This window comes from Acipenser ruthenus, chromosome 7 (genome assembly GCF_902713425.1).
Source record: "Acipenser ruthenus chromosome 7, fAciRut3.2 maternal haplotype, whole genome shotgun sequence".
Lineage (NCBI taxonomy): Eukaryota > Metazoa > Chordata > Actinopteri > Acipenseriformes > Acipenseridae > Acipenser > Acipenser ruthenus.
In genome coordinates, this window is record NC_081195.1 from 54352288 (window position 1) to 54369061 (window position 16774).

General features: G+C 35.6%; 1 protein-coding gene across 3 annotated transcripts in view; it reads left to right on the forward strand.

Moving 5' to 3' along the window:
* Positions 1–16774, forward strand: part of sfmbt2 (Scm like with four mbt domains 2) — a 64865-nt gene that overhangs the window by 18652 nt on the left and 29439 nt on the right. For all 3 annotated transcript variants that reach the window (XM_034027347.2, XM_034027348.2, XM_034027349.2), the window contains 2 exons: positions 14210–14298; positions 14515–14758. In XM_034027347.2, coding sequence (XP_033883238.2) covers positions 14210–14298; positions 14515–14758 — 333 coding nt within the window. The remainder of the gene's footprint in view (positions 1–14209; positions 14299–14514; positions 14759–16774) is intronic.

The following is a 16774-nucleotide window of genomic DNA, read 5'->3' on the forward strand; positions in this document are numbered from 1 at the left end:
AGGTGATTAACATAGGGAATAATATAAACAGGGATTGTATGGAAAGCTGGTCCTTCTATACAGATGGATGATACAAGCTTAACCCTTCAGGACCAAGCATTTTTCAGTGGGATGCTCCCCCAGGACCAGGCGCTTTTTGTCTTTAGTTGACTCTCTTCCTATAAAAATTCACTAAAAATCATATTTTTACAGCAGCAAATGGTGTCTTTTTTTCAGAACATTATGAAGTACTTCAGAAACCATACAAACTTTTTGCTTTTTTTTCAACACAGTATTTCATTTCTTTTCTTTTTTTTTAAAGTTAAGTAATTTTTATTATGTGTTCTTCTTAGAGATACATGTATAAAAAAACATGTTATTCTATGACCAGATGGACCTTACAATACTTCCTGAAAGTTTTGTTGAAAAATATTGATGTTTGAGCAGATTACAAGACAGTGATTACAATGACATAATACATGTTTATTCTCAGGGTCTTTATAAACAATAATGGACACTACTCTCAATTTATTTTCTCAAAATAGATATTATATATAAAATAATAGTTACTCATTTCATTATTATCAGTAATAAGGAAAAAAACATACCTGATACATTTAATTCATGAAATAGTATATGCTAATATTCACACGTTTCTTGATATTTATAAATGTTGTAAACACACACACACACACACACATACATATATATATATACATATATATATATATATATATATATATATATATATATATATATATATATATATATATATAGTACTGTGCAAAAGTTTTAGGCAGGTGTGAAAAAATGCTGTAAAGTAAGAATGCTTTCAAAAATAGACATGTTAATAGTTTATATTTATCAATTAACAAAATGCAAAGTGAGTGAACAGAAGAAAAATCTAAATCAAATCAATATTTGGTGTGACCACCCTTTGCCTTCAAAACAGCATCAATTCTAGGTACACTTGCACAAAGTCAGGGATTTTGTAGGCATATAGTCAGGTGTATGATTAAACAATTATACCAAACAGGTGCTAATGATCATCAATTCAATATGTAGGTTGAAACACAATCATTAACTGAAACAGAAACAGCTGTGTAGGAGGAATAAAACTGGGTGAGGAACAGCCAAACTCAGCTAACAAGGTGAGGTTGCTGAAGACAGTTTACTGTCAAAAGTCATACACCATGGCAAGACTGAGCACAGCAACAAGACACAAGGTAGTTATACTGCATCAGCAAGGTCTCTCCCAGGCAGAAATTTCAAGGCAGACAGGAGTTTCCAGATGTGCTGTCCAAGCTCTTTTGAAGAAGCACAAAGAAACGGGCAACGTTGAGGACCGTAGACGCAGTGGTCGGCCAAGGAAACTTACTGCAGCAGATGAAAGACACATCATGCTTACTTCCCTTCGCAATCGGAATATGTCCAGCAGTGCCATCAGCTCAGAATTGGCAGAAAACAGTGGGACCCTGGTACACCCATCTACTGTCCGGAGAAGTCTGGTCAGAAGTGGCCTTCATGGAAGACTTGCGGCCAAAAAGCCATACCTCCGATGTGGAAACAAGGCCAAGCGACTCAATTATGCACGAAAACACAGGAACTGGGGTGCAGAAAAATGGCAGCAGGTGCTCTGGACTGACTGATCTGATTGGCCCCAAATTTATTCTGCAGCATGAAAACGACCCCAAACATACAGCGAAAGTCATTAAGAACTATCTTCAGCGTAAAGAAGAACAAGGAGTCCTGGAAGTGATGGTATGGCCCCCACAGAGCCCTGATCTCAACATCATCGAGTCTGTCTGGGATTACATGAAGAGAGAGAAGCAACTGAGGCTGCCTAAATCCACAGAAGAACTGTGGTTAGTTCTCCAAGATGTTTGGGCCAACCTACCTGCCGAGTTCCTTCAAAAACTGTGTGCAAGTGTACCTAGAAGAATTGATGCTGTTTTGAAGGCAAAGGGTGGTCACACCAAATATTGATTTGATGTAGATTTTTCTTCTGTTCACTCACTTTGCATTTTGTTAATTGATAAATATAAACTATTAACATGTCTATTTTTGAAAGCATTCTTACTTTACAGCATTTTTTCACACCTGCCTAAAAGTTTTGCACAGTACTGTATGTGTATATATATATATATATATATATATATATATATATATATATATATATATATATATATAAACTCATGAGACAGAATAAATGTCATAATATAATTATAAGTTTACACTGTAAATCATAGATTTACAGTGTTTCCCCTTTTTTATTCGCTCTAAACAAGTTTCTGTGATGTTTTGTTTCTGCTTTCGTCTCTTCCTGGCTGCTGTAAACAGTCTCCGCCCTTTAGACACCAAATCCCCATCCTAGTGATGTCACATGAAAAAAAAAAACTATCAGGTTTGTGTGTTTCAAGCCTCTACTGCAAAGTATGGTGGCCCTGTAAGTCTAAAAAACTAAGTGCTTTTTTTTTATCGTGTTTACACGATCGCGGTCCTTAAAGGGTTAACTTCATACATAATACTGAGTGAGCAGTTACCAGTATGGTTCACAGAGTTGTGCCCCAAATCATACTGTTTGTTATGCAAGCTGGGAAGGTTAGGTTTAGCAAAATCAGCAAATACCAGCATATTACCTTTTATTGACATACAGTATTATTAAACAATCTACTTAGCCTGCTTTTATGACTGAAGATCTCAATGCAACAAACCTTAGTGAAAGCATATGAAAAAAAGTCACTGGATACACACCTGTCTAAGAATGTTATAAATAACAATATCAAGCCGCCCACACAAAGCACTGTAGAAACAGCATTAACACTTAATAAAGTCACAACAAAACATTCCTAAACGATTTGAAGGATGCTAACTGGAGTTGTCCTGTGACAATGCTGCATTCTCCTGTTTTTCATGTTATCTTGATGATGAGCCTATATGAAGCAGGTTTCATCCCCGCTGTCGAGTGATTCCCCCAGCCGCCGTCTGGCAGCTGGAGTGGGCATTGTTGTTTGACTGCTGCTGTGTGTCCCCTTTCTCTGTGATAGACCGCACGGCCCTGTTTTCAAGATCGTGTTGTGGATTAGCTACAGCCCGGTTGTTACTACAGCCATCCAGCCATGTATTCTTCCACCAGGCTCTGTTGCTTCATCCCGCTGTAGAGTTGACCTCGTCGACTGTGTAGGCTGCCCACCTCGGTGAGTCGGGCCTTGTAAACAAACAACAGTTGTTCTCCCCATCTCTACAGCGGCACACTGAAAAGTGATGTATTCATCCTGTAGCTGTTGTAAAAGCCATAGTTGTGGTGTAATATTTGTTGTTGAATGTTAATTTAGTGGTTTGATATGATATAGGCCTGACCAAAAATGAGTTTGCGAATTCGTAAGAGCATCTTCTGTGTGGCTATTTATGGTAACAAAGTTTTGAAGAAGCCTGTTGTTGACTTCTTTTAAATCATGCAGTGTTGGGTTACTAGGAAAGGAAGTAAATGAGATATGATTAATTGAGAGTGATTTATTTACGTTTTAACTGGAAACCAGGAATACTCTACACTGAAGGTAGAGTATATTTGTGGAGATGGTCGGGTCGAGTTGGGTATGCAAATATTTTAAAGGTCTCGGGCTCGGGTCGGGTTCGGATCGGGTTTTAAATTTAGGCCAGAGCAGACCTGTACTCCACAGTACCTTTTTGCATAAGCTTCGAAGATTTGAAGTTGAAAAAAAAACAGTTACCACAAAGGAGAGGGAAACATTGTAAAGCAGCACATCAAATAACACTGGATGTTTGAAATAATGCATTGCGTTTGTCCTTATTTGAAGCTTTACTTCTAATGCATGCTTTATCTGGTTTTAAGCCCCAGATCCTAACGTCAGACTACCAGAGTTTGTTCTTTAATGATTGATATTTTTTACATCTGTCAGATTTATGTAATTAATAGAACACAATTGTTTTTTTTTTTTAACAATACATGCAGTAAATATACCAACTAACATTTGCATTATGTTCAAGTGTCTTTTGTCTTGTAAATGAGTGTATGAAGTTGTGGATAATACTGTATAAGAAGAAAGTGTGAAAAACCCACCTTGGTGCCGTATATTCTTGACAAAGATCAAATGGATGACTCACACCTGACCAAACAAGTTAAAAACTGGGGAAAAATAGAAAAAAGAAAGTCATAGGGTGGCAGTATGAAATGTCACCTTGTGGTCTGCAATAAAAAATAAAGTCCAAATACAGAATACCGTTGGCTGATATCTATTAAACAGTAATAAAACTGCTCCTTCTTTTTCATAAAAGGCTTTATGATTGTTTAGTCATATTGAATGGATGACTGTCGAACTCTGCTTGTCCTTGAGAGTAAGCTTCTTACATAACATCTCTCAAGATACTGTTCAGAGCATTTTAAATAGTTGAAATCCTATCTCTAGCCCAAATGAACTCCTCTGATCTGTGCATTTTCTTTTTCAGAACGTTATTTTTTTTTTTTTCAAAAGCAGCACCCGGTGTTAAGCAACTGCGAAGGCCAATCATACACTCAGAAGTTAAGCAATAATGTTTCTGTGCTAAATTCTAGAGATGGAGATTTTAAACGTTTAAACGTACGAACTCTAAAGAAGTGGTTAAATGTTGAATAATATACTAGACGTATAACCGGTCACATGACAAATTTCACCAAATGCACATTTTTTAATGTATTAATTTTTGTAATTTATCATCATATAGAGTAGTCCGTCGCGTATGCGATTGCTGTGATGCCACAGTGAGGGCGGATATTATAAAAGGAAGGGGTTTGGCAATTGCCTGCAAGTACGCAGCTTTTCTAATTGGTGCAACAGAAAGATTGACACTGGGGTTTTATTCTCAGTCGATCTGGCACTTTATTGGTGCACTATCTGTTCATGCTGTTCATGCACTCACGTTCAATGCTTCACCATTTGAAATGAAAACATTCAGAAATTCCTGTGGATGAAGTTACTGATGGCAGTAAAAAGCAAACATCCATAATAAACAGAATGCTCTGATGGCAACTGACATTTATTTAGCCCTTGCATCCCTGTGAATACGTATGACAGGATTTCAATATTTTCAGTATTAATTCAGAGAATGCATAAGTGTAAATAAATTATGTATAGGCTTTAACTTACCTGTACACTTTTACGCAAATCATTTGTTTAAAAAACAACAAAAAATGTCCTTGATATCTATGTAATTTGTCAACAGAAGGGGAAATAAAACAAAAAAAAAAAAAAAAAAGATGGATTTCCGGTTTGTGTCAACGATCCTGACCAGCAGAGTTACTATAACAACTGAATCTGTGCATTCTGATTCTGTAACATATGTAAGCTGTGTTTATTATTATTATTATTATTATTATTATTATTATTATTATTATTGGTTTTGTTTTGCTCTTTGAATATAATATAATAATAATAAAAAGGTTTAGTTTGGTTTAGTTTATTCACTTGGTGCCTACAGGGTCAGCACAGGTACTTCTCAATAGCGCAGTACAAATACAAAGAGAAACATTTACTACGATAAAAATAATAATTCAAATGCTTTTAAAAAGACCAGATTCCCATTGGGCTTGTTTCTTTTTTAGATTCTATTGATTTTTTTGGTATTACATGCAGGACAGTTGCTATAAGATTGTTACCTTTATTAAAAATGTGCACGGATGAATCTGTCAGTTAATCAACTCATGGCGATCAAAAATTTGAAACTAGTGACAACCCTAATTTAAATTTTATACTTTGGTATGTACGTGGGTTTTTTTTTTTTTGGCTTTGTGGTTGAGTCTTTGCGATGTTAAAACATTATTTGCATATAGGGTTTCTTTGCTTAGAAAATACTAACCAGAGCTGGCAGTGTACATTAGAATGTAATCTAAAGAGTGTGTGTGTGTGTATGTGTGTGTGTGTGTAGATATGATTTAAACGCTGGCACCTGCATAACATTTAAACAGTCATAAAAATTTACCAGTTTATGTTTGTAATTGAACATTGACAGTATGTCTGTCAGTTTAGACCACAGCACAGAAGTTAATAGCTGAAGCTGAAAGGTGATTTTTTGTTTAATTATTAGTAGGGATTTTTTTTTATTATTATTTTTTTTAACAAAATAGATAAGTAATTTGAGATATGGGTGATTTACAGTTGTCGACATAAAGGTACAAGAGTGTTTTTACTGAAAGAAAGTGAGTATAATGTTTGACTTTAGTTTTTATATTGGTTTGTGCTTTCCAGTAAATAGAAAATACATGAACATATTACAAAATTTGTGTCAGCTTTTCATGTCATAACTAAGGGCCTGTGTAAATCACGGGCTGCGTGGAAATCGTGAAATTAGCCCAATATTCTTAAGAAATAAAAATACATTATTTCATACAAAAAAAAAAACATTAACAAAACTGTACAGCTCTGCTGTGTGCCTGCGTGTACTATTAGCCATGCACATAGTGCTGTGCAGTGATTATGTCATGTGACTATATGCAAGCTAGGCGGGAAATTAAAATACTACACACTGTAAACAAGAAAATGGATGTCTCTAAAAAGGCTAAAGATGTCTCTACAGCAGATCTTGTAAAGCAGTATCCAGCAGGAGTTTTATACAGCGATGGAGGTAAGCTCTTCTGTACATCCTGCAACGTTACTGTAGATCACTACTGTTAATCGTCTGTTGACGGGCATGTAGATTCAAGTATTCACCGAAAGAGAAAGGCGGAAATCCAGAGCAGTACTGCGACTGCTTTACTTGCAAAGAAAAAAAAAACGGTGACTTCCATATTCCAAAATTCCACTGAAAACAGTGAAGCACGAAACACATGAAATATGATACTTTACCCGTGACACTGTCGTGAATTTTAAAGAAAATTTCCGCGATTTTCACAGGGCCTTAGTCATAACCTGATTGGTAATTCATTTTTTCTTCCCAACCAACAATGTGCCAAATTAAGCAACATTTTGTAACCAAACTAAAGGTCTACAACAGCAATTGTATGCAGAGGCCAAATAGATTTACATTATTAATTTGGTAAAACTAGGTGGCTATCACAATGCCTTAGTCTGACAGCCGTAGTGGAAATAAACATAGCTGCTTAATTACAGTGCTTGAGATTGGTTAATGTCCACTTATTATTGGTATTACAGTGCTGGTTTTGTACAGACATTAGTCACCTATGAGGGAACATATTGTACATACTGTGTTCTCTCATTGGGTGGTTTATGCATAACATTATAATGATAACTTTAAAGGTTTGCATTTGTTTAAAAGGTGTGATTCTGTTTATACATGTAGGGCAACCTCTCTTGTGTCTGTCTTGCATTCTATGATCATTCCAGTACACTTCTCCTATATGACCTGTTAGTTTTTGCTGTGTTTTTAAGAATGTTGCAACTCATTATGTCTATATTCCAGAATCTTAAAATTATTTATTTCTGTATTGTCTTTCGAAGGCAAGAGGGCAGCAATTTATTCTTGAATCTGTAAACACACACAAACACATGCTGTATACATATTTTTTTTCTCATTAAAATAAAACACACCTGTGTCAGATCAAGGTAGGTCAGGCCTCTCTGTGAGCTTGCCCCTGTCCCAGGCCAGTTGCATTGATTGAGGCAGGGTATGAAATGTATTGAAATTGTCATATGCACTGGTGCACTTCACTCACCAACACTGTACCAGAAGAGATTAAATTAAATGTAAAAACTAAATACAACATCATCTTAATAACCTGCTTAACAAAATCCAGCCAGCTGTATGCTGCATTTGAATGTCTTTCATTGACCTTCTGTGCTCAGCACTGGGCTATTAGTCATCAGTTCTGAGTACTGCTTCATGAAATGGAAACATACTCATTCTTGGAGATTAAAGCAGCAGTATGCCACCGTCATGTTCAATTTTATACTAAAACATAAAGAAGTTCTTTGAAAGCCACTTGAATCAAAAAAGAGTTATGGTTAGCCAACTAAGTTCTTCTTTGTAGATGATTGAAGGGAATGCAGTCATTTCTCAGAATTCATGTTATTATAATTCGGTCCACTATATAAAACCGGGATATATATATATATATATATATATATATATATATATATATATATATATATAATTATATTAAATTGCATTTTATAATGCCTATATTATTTTAATACATTTTCACATAACTATAATTATTCTAGAATCCGTTGGCCCGTGTGTTTTCATTATAGATAAACGGAATCGTCTTTCGTGTACTAGTAGGCTGCCTGTAACATCAAGCCCTGACAGACACTTTTGCATTTAAGTAAGATAATTCCTCAGGAATATTATTAAACTGACACATCGCAATGAATCATTCAAGCAAATCTATTAAACCTTAATAGAATCTGTTATTTACCTAAAAAGTTTTGATACTTGCTCTATACATATCCATTTGTTACAAAAAATCCCATTGGGTTTATTCAGATAAGTTGCTGTGCCAGTTCAGTCCCTTCATGGACTGCCAAACATTTATCTACTTGACTTTACCTCAAACCAGGCTATCCCTCCTGTTTATAATGCTGACTGTACAACAACAAAAAAGGAACATATATTGAGTCAATGCTGACTATTTTAACACATGATCTGATATGTAATTATTGTATTGTTTTCTTTCAGCAACTGTTTTTAGAGAAGGGCATTTTTCAGTTAGCAGGGTTAAAGGCCTTTGCACGCTGGATTCGATAACGCATTCCGAATTTAATGTGCGTCTAAACAGAAAAAAACGATCACGTGCATTCCCTATAGCACCTTGCACACTGAGTCTGGAATTGTCGTACGACGGTGATGCGTCCATTTTGGAATCGAAACAAGTTCGATTTGATCCGATTTGACTTGTGTTAAAAAATACATTGACCAATGAAAAAGGACAGGAAAGACAGGTGGATTCTTACAGTTCCCTGAATAAAATGGAAAAACGAATTGTGTGTGTCGCCAAACAAAAATGACTTCATGATAAATCCAACAAAGATTGCAAAGACTTTGAAAAAAAATAAAACATATGGCAAGACATTGCCGTGGACTTGGTCATGAATGATATGTATTATAAAACATGAAATTATAAACTGACAGCATACATAAGTGGATTTTGTGAAGTATAGGTTATTACAAGCGTATCAGGGCTGAACAGTCAGAAAAGAGGTGCAGTACATGAAAGTAATGGAATTTCTGGCTCCATAACCATAGAGTAGAAGGTCATTATGGTAAAGTATTTTCGGTAGCTCATTGCTAGCTTCCCAACTTTTAGATATATTTATTACAGGAGCGAGTGTTTGAAAAATTAAATATTGGTCATATGTTTTCTGATGCTATGACAACTGTGTTGTGTAATATCATATGTTTTTTTTTTAATTATTATTATGTATTGTGTAACGTTATTATAGATCTAGTAGAAAGATAATAATTAGCAAACATTTCAACTTCCATCAGCGTTTGCTGATCATTAAGTTTATACTTCATTTAACATTTTCTTGTGTTCAAAGTTGTGTAAGAATTAACAACAGAATTGTATTTATTTTTTTATTAAAATACTGAAACTAGGTATATTTACTACAAAGCCTCCACTACACATCAGCGCTCTGAAGTTCGATATTAACGCACCTGTTGTGCAATGGATTACCTCACCACTTTTTCGGATGACAGATGCTAAATGACGGAACATATCCAGTGTGCCATGGCCTTTAATGTGAGATGCGCACCGTAATATGCATGTTCTGGATGATTAGGATAAACATGTTAGGACTCGCTCAATTAATCAAGACACATTGGATCTGAATTAGTGGCTCATAAATAGATTATCACACTATAATGGACTCATTTGTTTATGTTGGCAGCAGTTTATTGGAAAGAAATATGAAAAGTTTGCCATGCCGTCTGCCAATGACAAAAGATTAGATAAAGGACAAACTGCAACACCTGTAAACCTCAATGCAAACCCTTAATAGAAATACATTGAATGCTGTTATTAACTTTTAAATACACCTTTACCTCCTCAATCTATTCAGCCAGTCAAAGCAACAAATAAATAGCCTGAAGGGTCAAGTATCTGAAGCAATATTAAAGCTTTTTTATGTTGTGCAGCCAGTCACTGTTTTTAATAGAAAGGTTTTGGCCAAAGAGATAGCACGCCAGTTGTGTGTGTGTTTTGATGTAGCCTTGTACAGTACTGCTTCAAAACTCAAATGTGTTTGTTCCGAGTTCCAGCCTTAGTTGGGTCTGTAGTTCAGGTAATACAAGGGAGAAAAGGCAGACTGGTGAAGAAAACCAAACCCCAACAGAGAAAATCGGGTGGCTACATTATATACTCACCACCTCTGAACTTGGGTGACAGTGCAGGGGAATGTGGACCTTTAGGCATTTTATTTATAACTTAGAATACATGAATTAGGTTTCTTTGATTATTAATCCCGGCAGGCATAGCTATAGGAACACCTTATAGGTCTACAGAGCACAGGTAAACGTGAATTTCAAAAATGAGGGAAGCACCTAAATATTTAGATGACCATAGATGTGTCTATCTAGCTGTTTGTTTGTTTGTGTGTTTCTTTTCTGATGAACGTAATTCCATTGTAATACTACTGACCTGAAGGTTTTTGTTTTAAATGACCTCCGTAAATAATGGTGTATGGTGGTTTCTTATACAGTTTACCTGCTATTTTACTAGAATGTTGCAGTCTGTTGGCAGTGTTATTTATGTCTTTTGTAACAGTAGGGAGTAAATCATTTTTTCCCGTGTGAATATTTAATTGTCCTGTTGTTCTCAGTAGGTTATCTGCAGTGAATCAAATCAAGATTCCTCTTGTATAATGAATTATAAATCACCACAATATTATGTGATTAAGAAACCAGAACAGAGTTTTGGAAGGAGATTAAATAAATCATCAGTGTAGAATTCAAATGAGAAAGAGGGTTTTTAATGGGTTGTACGATGACACATTAACCTGCTGGATTAGATTTTTCATTTACTTTTCAGATCAGTCATAGCGTTGTGTAAATGTGTCTTTCAGTTGACTTTTCAGTAGCTAGTTAACAATATCAGAGCAGTTGACTTTTTCTGCTTCATTTAATATTTTTTGTGATTTTTCTGAGAACTAGTCCCAAATGTGCCCTGAATACAGTTAGCACTCGGATATCCGTTACCCATATATATATATATATATATATATATATATATATATATATATATATATATATATATATGTAACAAATTAATGCACTTACCCGTCACACATGAGTTCCGACTCCATCACCAGTTTTCTGATATAAAGCCCATCTCTTCAATGCTACAATGTACTTGTTTATCTGTCACAGCCCGTGTCTTTGACGAAAATACAGCAAAAACAATGCGAGCGAGACAAGCTTCGATAATGTAAAATTTAATCATTAAACAGTTTTAGTGATGCATTTTAAAAAAAAAATCTGATCTTTAGTTGCTTTTGTGCATTAGGACTGTGACATTATGGCTTTATCGAGCACTATATTCTGCAGTTTTGAGTACTGACTTTGGATACGGTTTTAATTCTGGAAACTGGTGTTGTTTTTTTAAATTGCATTGCCTTTTACATTTTACGCGGTTCTGTGCATGGGTAACATTTTGATTTAATTTTGCTGTTGGGTTGTTAATGGGGAATTTTACACATTGCTACAATATGTACTGGATTTAAAAGTATGTACTGTATTACAGTCCACGTGTGAGTCATCTCTTTTGGCAAGTGATATTTTCACAAGCATATCATTCTTAATAAAAATACTTTTCCTATTGAAAATATAGTACTGTACCAACAAAATCAACTACAGTACATCAAAATGGAAGCCTTCTTGTTTTAAAACACAGCCCTTTCAGCTGTGTATTTTTGACATTGTATCTTTTTTGTGTTCCCTGAAAAAACGGACAAGGGTTGGAACGGACCAAAATGAAATATCAGATATGCATCACACTCGTTTAACCGTCACTGAAGTATTATTTTATAGGGTCGGATATGTGAGTGCTGACTGTACATTAGGATATGATGTTAAGATATACAGGTTGTATTTATATATTTTTTATATATTTAACTGTAGATATAGTTAATTGGCATAAGTATAGTTAAGTTTAAATAAAACGGTGTGCATTTTAAACCCTAGTTTTCAAACCCTCTTTTGAAGCTTGTGTAAAGGCAAGTTTTCAAATCGGAGTAAAATCGATTGAACTGTATGAAACTAGCAATAAAGCTACAATACTAAGATTATACATAGGCTTTCTGTGTAATATCAGCATGTTACTGAAGAGGTCACAGAAGAGTGTGCTGAATTGAAACCCAACACCTTAGAACTTAACTACTTGAATTGAAAACACAGTGGCATGTCTGCTCTTATTATTTGTCAGCACTGCAACCAGGATCTTTCAGTATTGTCTGTTTTATTATCCCACACTTTAGAGTTCTACTTGTCCTCGTGAAAAGTGGGACTAGCAAGCTATTGAGTGTTTCACAATCTCTGCTTATACACAGTCTGTCATTTAGTGGGCTATGGTTATCCAGTTATTAAGAGTATAAAAACCTGGGGGGCGTTTGGATGCCTCCTGTATGTTTGTCTCTGTCCCTTTGCAACAATACATTTTATTATTATTATTATTATTTATTTCTCAGCAGACGCCCTTATCCAGGGCGACTTACAATTGTTACAAGATATCACATTATTTTTACATACAATTACCCATTTATACAGTTGGGTTTTTACTGGAGCAATCTAGGTAAAGTACTTTGCTCAAGGGTACAGCAGCAGTTTCCCCCACTGGTGACTGAACCCACAACCCTCCGGTCAAGAGTCTAGAGCCCTAACCACTACTCCACACTGCTTTTACAGCTATTTAGTTTAGTTTAGTTTATTCACTTTGTGCCCACAGGGGCAGCACAGGTACATCTCAATAGTGTGAGCAGCACTACACAAAGAGAGACCTAAATACTCAATAAAATATAAGAACAATAAAATAATTCCAAACAATGACTTTCATTACAACAAGTTAATCTCAAGCACAGATGACACTGAACAGTGAATTTAAACCCAGAGAGTCTTGAAAATGACACTGAGATTGGGAAAGACGTTCCATAACCGCAAGGCTGTGCCAAAGAAAGAATAGCAACACAACCGAAGATTGTCAGAGCATCACTGTAGAGACCTCTCAACCCAGATCTTTTAGGAGGACAGATTGACACAAAGGTGGAACACAGTGAATGCAAAACCTTTCAGAAGTGAGCAAGAGTAAAATAGGACCTTCAGCCACTTAGTGGCTTTTGTAAGTAGAATCCCAATTTCAGCTGTTCAATACAACCCTAGCATGTTTTTGCATAGTCTCAAGCTTCTTAGTATTGTGTTTTTGGTATGTGTCCGAGACAAAAGAGTTCTACACTAAAGTAGGTCTTACTAACCTCTTGTAAAGATGTAAAATAACATTTGAAGGGGCCTCTCTAAAGGAACAAAAAATAAACCCCATAACTCTCCGGGCTTTTCAACAGACATAATCAACATGGTGTGTCCAGAGCATGCCATCAGATACCTAAACCCAGAGGAGCAACTCTCTCGAATGGGGGTCCCCTATCGAGAGAGTTTTGAAAATGATCGGTTTCAAATAATTAATTCCAAACCAGTCATAAACAAGATTAATACTATGTTGAAGAGCTATTGTATCTGTTACTGGATTGATAGTTGTTGTATATAACGTAGTGTCATCCGCAAACATAATAAATCTGCCTGTCTGTCTGTATGTTTAACTTACATTTTTGCATATGCATATGATCTAGGTGGTCTATCTTTTCATGGTACTGATAGCGGGGTGGGGATGAATGTCCCTGACATGCTTGTTTTCTTCTCCCATTGTTTGAGACTGCTGGCCCCTTTGGTAAACAGTAATGGGTTCAATAAGGTAATTACCATTATAATTCCAGGGTGTACTGTATTAGCACTAGGGTACCATCAGACCACTGCAATGGTAATAGAAAAACAATTGGAACAATAGTACTAATACTGTATCATGGTAATAAAGTTGATTACCAGTGTGTATTGGTTCAATCCTTTGAAATACAATGGGTATGTCAAAATAATATGAGCATTTTACCACTGTGCTACCATTCTTCCAGGGACAAATATCCATTATAGCTTCTTTGTGTTAGCATTGCCAATAGTAAAAAAAAAAAAAAAAACTGCATTGCAATTTTATTCATGTTTTGCTCTTTTTTTTAAGCAATAAAAGAGAAATACACAGACTGGACAGAGTTTCTTATTCAAGAGCTGACTGGTTCCCGTACAGCACCTGCAAATTTGCTGGAAGGGGTGAGTAATAGTTTGTATTTTAGGGGGGTTCTAACTTGTCAGCGTTTAAAAACTTAGAATAAATTACCAGATACCAGGGCATTCTGTAATTCTATATTTGAATAGACATTCAAGTGTAAATTTACATTTTCCTGTACAGTAACAGTTGCATCTCAAAAAAGTGCATAAAACTGAAAGAAAACACTTAAATAATTGCATTCTGTTGTCTCCTCCTAGCCTCTTCGAGGAAAGAACACTGTTGATCTCATCATGCTTGGTTCACTGATAGAACTACAGGATTCCCAGAATCCCTTCCAGTACTGGATAGTCAGGGTGATAGAAAATATCGGCGGTAGACTGCGGCTCCGCTACTTTGGACTGGACTGTGACACACACGACAAGTGGCTGTTTTACCTCGACTTCAGGCTTCGTCCTGTGGGTTGGTGTCTGGAGAACAGATACAGCATGGAACCTCCTACAGGTAAAGTTGTAGACTGGTGTTAAGTTTGTCTTAAAGAGTTATTTATGTTAAACGTCATGAAAAGTGAGTGCTCTTTTTTTAATTGTTATACTGCAATGCAAATACATTTTAAGTAGAATATTAGTCAAAACAAATTTATTTTTTACATGAACTCCAGTCACAACAAGGTCCCCACTTGTTAAAATAAGATAATGCAGGTGTATTATCCATTCCAAGCTAGTTTGATTACGTATCCCTAAAAGTATGTGATGAAGAGATGTGTTTCATTTAACACAAGATGTAAAATACTGATTCATATCTCATTCAGAGGTGCACAGCAATGGAGGAGGAATTCTTGCTGGTATGCAGCATGCTTGCAACTGTGACCCTGCTTGATGCTTCTCACGCTGTTTACAAGCTAATTCAGTGTGTCAGCATCTTGAATGAGATGTAATTTCACGAGCACAGCATTTAACAAGGCCTAAAGTATGTATGGGCACCTTTGAATTGAAAACTTTAAAAAAAAAAAAGGAACAAATAAATATCAAGTAACAATTCATTATAAGCAGGGCTTCTGATTTTCATTTTTTAACCAATAAAAACTGATAATACACCCCTGATACAAAAAAATGAAATCGGTGTATATCCAATAAACACCAGAAAAACACTGGAAATGGTTACTCAGTTCACATTGACTTGACCCCTTTCCCAGTGAAACAAATCAATAAAATAACCTACTGTACAAAATAAATAAATAATACTTTACCAGTGCAGTTGGGCAATGTCCCTCTTTCCTGACTTGTATCTCACCCTGATTCGTGAAAACTCCGGGAATTTTTCGGAGTTTATTTTACATATATTAAAATAGGGACAAAATCGGTAAAAATAAGTTTTTAATTGAAACACGTTTTTAATTGAAGTAATCAGGTGATAATGTGTTTGTGAAGTCCTCCGAAGTGTGTGCCGTGAGCCGATCACTTCTTTTACACACTGCAGGCCCACCATGCAACCACCTCAGAGCTACAGCGTCGAAGGACAACGCAGCTCTGGGCAGCTTACAGGCAAGCCCGCATGTGCCTGGCCAGACCACAGGGGTCGCTGGTGCGCTGTAAAATAAAACAGCATTTCAAACAAAATATTATGTGTTTCGTAGAAAATTGTAACGGGAAAATATTGAATAATAGACAAAAAATTGGGTATAAATCAGTAAAAAAACGACCAGTTAAAAAAAAAAATCCTGTAATTTTTCAGTAACATTCAGAATAAACCGGAAACGTGGAACATTATGAATACTTTAAACCCACCCCAACTACTGCGTGGCAGCAATTTCCTACATTTCTATTTGAGGATTGTAACACGCTTGTGAGATTTAAAGCTATATTACAGTTAGATAGGAAATATTTACACGCTCGTGGTATTTAAATTGTGGCGAAATATAAAATAATGCTTTAACACACAAAAACTCCAGAAGAATATGCCAGTGACCATAAGGATTTAGTTGTGGAAGACAGCAAAAGAAAGAAGGTACAATTGAAGTGTGCAAGTACTGTCGAGTTACTATACATATTGTGACAGAAAAAAATTAAAAGTAACCGAACACAGTAATTTCATACAGTATATAAAAAGCGAAAGCTCTGGAAAAAAAACAAAAAAAAAATGATTTACATAAAACTCGAAAATAGTTAAAAATAAGCACCAAAAAATTAAATTAATAAAAACCGATAAACAGAAGCCCTAATTATAAGGTTGACATGACTGACTGCTAAGTGCTGTGTACAAGCAATTTACAGATACATGCATCATTTACAGTACAGTTTTTCCTCTAAACGTAAGCCTGACCTACCAAACATGGAATGATAACAAACAAAGTCCGATTGAGACTGGTGTTATTGTTTCAGTTTGTTCAGTTTATATTGGCAGGTGGGTGTGATGTATTCCAAGTGTTTTGGTGTGTCTGTTTTGTGCATCAGTACAATGAGTTTAGCTAAACATGGCTTAATAAGTGGCTGCCATGCTAACAAAGAACTACAGGACAAA